Here is a 6,714-nt window from a genome sequence, read left to right as displayed (position 1 = left end):
CTTTCGAATCTCTAAGTGTAAACGGTTCCTTGCCGCTCCACTCCAATGCATAACACAGTAACTACACTGATTTCTCATGTAGCTGTTGACCCAGCCTCCCAAGACCGCTGAGAGCGAAGACTTTTTTTCCCTCCTGAACTGCACATGCTCAGTCAGCGCCGCAACACTAAAGGTCCGGTACTCCCATCCCATATATGCGGCCTGTGTGGACCACGGAAGAAAGCCGCAAATACGCTGATGTACTCACAGGAGATGGTCTCATGGAGCTTGTCAAATCGGCAGTGTCTCATTTGCGTTTGAGTCCACAATGCACTTTAGGATTTCAATAAGATGTATGTGTGTTCTGAGATAATCATTTTGCTTCTTGCCTGCAACTTCTACGTTTTCGTAAGCACTCAGGGTAAGTCCGTTTTAGTTTTGTTCTCATGTACGTCTAATGTTGCTGCCTTGTTACTTTTCTGCCCATTTATACGTTTTCGGTAATGTTTAGATACATATTCTGTTTTTCGAACATGTTAGAGATATAAAGAAATAGTTTTAAGTTGTGAAAATGCAGCTGTATTAAGGACTTTTAATGTTAGTTTTAACTTGTTGATTCGCTACAACTGCATCATGTATTCCAGCTACAGTCACCGTTACCGTTGTATGGCGTTATGAATTGATAAGCATAAATGAAAGACTTACAGGAGAAAGAAGACGAAGAAAAAAAAATCCAAAATGCTGAAATATTTAACTTATTCGGTCAATCGTTCACCAGAAATGTTTTCTACGCTAACTTGCGAATGTGACCGTTATGCTCCGATAATTTCCCCACCGGTTTATCTCGCTATCTTGACAATTTGCTGATTGAGCTGCCAGATTCTTGACTTTTTGCATAATTTCATAATGATCAAATTATGAGAGTAGCCTGCATTACAAAGAAAGCAAAACTTGCAAAATGTTTACATGTAAACATGTAAGGGCGTGCGCTTACTCGTAGATAGTTACACGTTTAGAAGATGATAGAAAATGTACTTATTTTATATTCTAGATTCAGGTATATAAAAACCTCGATGTAAATGTCACGGGTAACCGGAAAGGTACAAAGTGTAGGTACTAATTAGAGCTCCACACGGAAACAATGCCTCACGCGCACCAGTCTTGTTTGTTTTCAGAGACCATTTGTGGCTTAGTGTTATTACAGTTTTCACGTCCATTGGTTGACATACTTGTGAGAAACAGTTTCCTTGACCTTTATTTCAGGAAGCTTCAAAGAGTATGGTGATTTTCCCACTGTGAACCACGGACTCGAATTCTTCTTTAGATTTAATTAATCAGCGGGGAGCCTATGGGTTTCAAATTGGCATTTGGGCTTTTACGGACTTTGAAGTCTCGTTTGCCCACATGTGCTCGGGATGTGGCTTGTCTCGCGTAAATATCGCTCAGTTACCGACCAAACATCTGTTACGGTGTGTAAGTAAACGAAGGGGGGGAAAAAGAAAATGTCGTTTGATACCTTGTTTCCAAAAGAATGACAAAAAGATTTCTCAAAAATAACTAAAAAGCACATTTAAGTGTGGAAGTTGTCAAATGGCTTTAAACATGCCATGAGTTGATTAATCACATTCCTCGGCCTTGAGTGTGTCGCCTTCAGATAACGGTTTCTTCTCTCGCTTAAGCTACTCGTTTTTCCTTTTTTCTTGTTCCGTAGGCTACTTCCCTTTTCTCCTTGAAGGTAATCACGTCTATAGCAAGGCGTTGTGTAGCCAACACACTGGAACTGTTTTTTTTTCTCCAGGAGTAAACATCTGCAACCAATTTTAGCTCCTCAAAGTAGTACTCACGACATGAGTAAGAAAAATAGATGTGGCAGTCTGTGCCTCACTTCAGATTCATGACAGAATGTCATAGTTCGAATCGCGCACGCTGTGGCATGCCTGTTCGAGCCACAGCCTAATTATTGTTTTGGTGAAATAGCAACGTTTAAGTGTTACGCTTCGGTATCAAATATGTTTTTGAGCTGGTTGTGTCACCATGACTTTTGACTTCGGAGCAGAATAGATCGTTTTAAAGGAAGTATACAGCAACCGTAATATGGTATCCCCATAGTATGAGCTTAGAGGTATTTTTGATGAAGATGTGTAGTGTTCCATCACAGCCTGTCACTTTTCCCAGTTATTTTATTGCCGGACTGCTTATTGGTCACTAAATGATAAATGCCATTGAATAAGACATTGTGTAGCTACAGACTGTGATCTGTAACCTTTCACTCGAATTGTTTCAATCTCCATGTCGAGTATAGAAGAATGTTCATAATGCTGTACAACTGTTTTAGCACCACTACTTGTGGGAGTGCAGTATGAGTTATAAATATTAAAGTTAAATATCGTTCTTCGCCATCTATGAGAATATGATTAAATATGGAGTAGACTTTTCTCAGGCAGGATTCCTTAGACAGTCGTGATTAGACGTTGTTCTTATGTAATACGGGAGGACGTGTTTCTCTTTTGATGTTCTGCCAGCTAAATGCTCGAGCACTCCCCCCCGCCCACCCTTTACCTGGACATATGTAAACCATTAAAACTCCTTCAATCTTTTTTTTTTTCTTTTTTCTTTTTTGCACTTTCAATAGTATGCATATGGAATAAGATGGATCAGCTCTGCCTTACTTTGTATGTTCTGTTATTAAATGTGAAAAGACGTTGGTGCGGAACTGGTTTGCGTTTGGGACCCCACCACATCTGTTAAACAAGCGATAGCACTCAGGTGCTACATGGTTTGAACAGCAAGCAGATATCTACACACACACACACACACACACACACAATTGCTCACACCTGGTTTACACATGTTCCAATCACGTAACAAACCACATTATGGCCACATGTCCCCCTATGCCTTTGCATGTTATCCATCAGTGCACATGTGGCATGTGCTATTACAGTCTCACAAACATAAAATATTATAATATTCAGAGCCTTAGATATTTAATATGTAATTGTTCTGTGTGTAGATCTAGAAATCGCTGAGGACTGCATAGCAAGGATTGTTTTCCACTCAGTATAAAAACCACAATGTGATTATGGGCCTTTATGCTAGCATAACTGAATTCCAAATTATGAAACTATTCTAATCTTCTGATCCTACTTGTTCGTTACAATCCAATTTTAATTTGATCATTATGACATTAATGCTTTGGACATTAATGCTTTAGACTCTCTCTCTCTTTCTCTCTCTCTCTCTGAAGATCCTTTCAAAGTCAATTAAGTGACATTCAAAGTCAAGCCAAAGCAAAACAGAGGATTGAAGGAATTATGGTTTTGACAGATGTCTGATTTTGACAGTACACAAGCACATCCCTTGCTTTCAAGAAATTTCTTCAAGAGTTTCACAGTCTTTGAGGAATAGCCCCATTCACAGATGACTGACAGATGTTGGTAATTTTGAAATATCTTGTAGGCTTTCTTCTTCAAACTGTTTTGCAGTTCCTCTCTGACTAATGCATTGATCTTAGAACAATCATTTGGGCGCAAATGCCCCACAAAACCACGACTTTGGTTCTGTACAGTTACGGGAAAAAATGAGTAGCCTCTCTCACTCTGTTTATCGTGAGTCCATCACTCTCTTTCATGGATATTGAGAGTAATGGCCTTAAAATCTTTCAATTTAGGAACTGACCGCTGCATGAATTCCTTATCTTCAGCATGTAACAAGCCTCACTCTTTTTTTTTCATCACTGTCTCCAGATTTGGAGTCTGTGCAACTCAAAAAAATTCTCAAAGTGTTCTGTGATTCTCTCCCATGGGAGTTTCTTTAGTGCTGTGGCTTCAGAATGAGATGAGCATTCTGTCTCTAATGAATCGGGTAAGAGTTAGGCCTCACTTAAGAAGGGCCTGATCCCAGAACAGTTGCTAAAGAAAACCCATGTTTGTGGCCAGAGGGTTTGAAAGGCAAGCAACACAAACCCTGATTTTAGTCAACCATGAGACTGTAAAAGTATGGTATACACCAACTCTATGAAACTTCTCTTATATGTCCTTTTGGGAGTGGAACACATGATATTCTTGACATGATATTTCACTTAACAGAATGTGACAGACGGTCATTAAAACAGAGAAGAAGATTCACAGCTGCTGCCAAACACACATCTCCACTCTGAAACAGTGAATTAAAAATAATTGAAGCCTTAGGCACAACTGGTTTCCTCTTTCTGTCCTCCTCCGATCAGCACGTTGTCTTTCCCCGGTGCCTTCTCACTTATTTCAGATTTGCGATTAATTAATGCACAGGAAATGACCTTTGAGTCAGTAGCACTCTACTCTCTGCTCTCAAGAGGGCTGTCATAGAGGAATGTAGGAGTCAGTGAAAGAATCAACTGCCATTCAACACTGTGTGTGTCTGTGTGTGTCGTATGTGTTCTGAGCTGCAGAGACAAGAAAAGAAAGCAATGTTGATTATGTCTTTGTGGCCAGCAAAGACATAATCAAAGCATAAGAGATTTCATTGAAACATGTCCCCTTTTCCCCCACGTTTATATGTTTTCTGCTTTTATGAAAACTGAAGAGGAAGAGCGCCTCACTCGTTTCAAGGAGGAAAAAGAGGCATGGATTCAAAAGGAGGAGGGGAGGAGGGGAAAACAAGGTTCCAGCAGGAAGTGGACTGGCAGGAAACACAAGCAGTGTTTTTGTGTCACAACGAGAAAAAAAAATCAACTCTTTGCCGGCCGGCCACTTTTTTTCGTTTTCTTTTTGTTTTTTTGCAAGCAGCATCTATTTCAGGCTTTGTTTGTCGTTGTGAAAATATCCTCTTTCTCCGTTAGCCTCTGTCTGCACCAGGCCTGTGTTTTTATGGTGGAAAATGGGAAGCACATTTTGACATGCAGTATAGGTCTGAACAGAAGAACTTAAACCTGCCTGGCCGAACATTGCCTGAAGGTGGCCAGGGTCAGTCTGCATGCCCAGTCATTAGGTTCAAACGGATGTTCCAGTTGGACGCCTGTGGCACTCACACCTTGGCAAGAGAAAGAGACAAGAGGGTGGCGTCCAATCAAATCTCTTCTGATCTTGAACGTCTATAGCCAAGCAACTGTACTCTGCTGACAGAACAAGAAGTTCTTGCAATAAGACTGCAAATGCTGACTTTGTCTTTTTCTTTTGTGGCAAACCCTGACTTTGTCTTTCTCAGCATTGACATGCTTTTGGCATAGTAGTTTGTCTGGCATTTCCTCGATCAGGCTACTAAACATGGTTCCGGTAGAGGTTTGTAAACCTTGACCAGCCAAGAAGAGGAAGAGGTTATTCACCCTGTTGCCAGAGGCAAAAGCCCAAATACACAAGCACTATGAGTGGATCGTTTTACTCGACCACACTGCTGATGTCCAGTTGGATGTGTCCTTAAAATAATAAATTATAATTATAGAAAATCGCCTGGGGACACAATCCCATACCGGGTGTTTATCCTGTATTTTCTATAGTTTTTGTTGTTTGATCCCAACTTAAATGCAGGGTCCTGCCCTGAAAGTCATTCCCACACAGACCCAGACAGTTAACCACAAATTAGAAACAGACAGTAACACTGAGCACTGATAGCAGTTCATTACAGTCAGTTTTTATAGCATTCATTTTTCATTTGTTTGTCATTTTATGAATTTTGATACAAAGGAAACCGCTTATAGTGATCACGTCTGTTCGGGTAAAATTGATCAATATAAGCAGATGATCAGTATAACCTATTTTTTTTCTCTTTCTTTATTTCTCATGCAGATTACCATCTAATTGACATTTCTATATTTATTACATGAATATAAAGTAATGAAACGGACAGTGTCGCTATTTACGGAATTTGTGGGCTCTTTAAAAATACAGTAGGCCTACAGCTGTTTAAAACGCTTTTCAGATTGCAGCACTGTACAATTTAAATTACTGAACTGTATATAATTCAAATACACTATAATACAGTACAGCACTGTATATAAAATATAGCTTACTGTAGTTCAAATTATAATTAGGCTACAGCTTAAAACGTAGTATTGTGTGTGCGTATTATTGTGCATTGTGTATTTTCATATCATGCTCAAAACAAGGTAGACTGAGGGTAGATGTTCAAGACTAACAACCCTAACCATAAACCCTGACCCTGACCATAACCCTAACCAAAAACAATTTCCCATTTTCACTTTTAGTTTTACCACTAGCAACAATATCTTTTATTTTTAAAAAAGTGCCTATGCAGTTTTTTTTTACTAGTGGAGACAATGTGTTTCACCCCAGTTTGACGAGGCATTGCAGTAGAATAGTATGCTTCCAGTCAAATGTCCTCCTGAGTTAGAGACGGATAGAGTTAGACTTAGTTACTTATAAAGTCCTGAGTCAGAATCTACAGAGACCTACACAGGTAAGAATGTAAGACTTGTGCTTTGAAGTTATGGCTGGGAGAGGGCGAGATGGTTAAGAAAGGTGGTGGTTGATTGTCGAAAAATTCTAAAATAAGTGATAGTTACTCCTTTTGTAGTGACTAATCACATATCAATGTCTCACTGCCGCTGTGCAAACACTTGTGCCACATCTGCTAAGCGTCGACCCCTCTGATCTCTCCATGTCCAGTATCACACTCTCATGTGTGTGCCAGCTACGTGACTTCAGAAAGAGATGAGAACAGCTCTGCTGTGGCAGATGGCTGCCACTGACAAAAAAAAAAAAGTCATGTCAAGACATGCTGATTGATGGCCATCCACCA

The 6,714-nt window shown here is 39.9% G+C and overlaps 1 protein-coding gene across 1 annotated transcript in view; it reads left to right on the top strand.

Annotated features, from left to right (window-relative positions):
- The first annotated feature begins 265 nt into the window (after positions 1-265).
- reck (reversion-inducing-cysteine-rich protein with kazal motifs) overlaps positions 266-6,714 on the top strand; it is a 36,269-nt gene continuing 29,820 nt past the window's right edge. The window contains exon 1 of the mRNA XM_030770084.1: positions 266-400. Coding sequence (XP_030625944.1) covers positions 331-400 — 70 coding nt within the window. The 5' untranslated portion in view covers positions 266-330. The remainder of the gene's footprint in view (positions 401-6,714) is intronic.

The sequence above is a fragment of the Chanos chanos genome, chromosome 3 (genome assembly GCF_902362185.1).
Source record: "Chanos chanos chromosome 3, fChaCha1.1, whole genome shotgun sequence".
NCBI lineage: Eukaryota > Metazoa > Chordata > Actinopteri > Gonorynchiformes > Chanidae > Chanos > Chanos chanos.
Note: the sequence above shows the minus strand (reverse complement) of the source record. Positions and strands in the feature narration are given on the sequence as shown.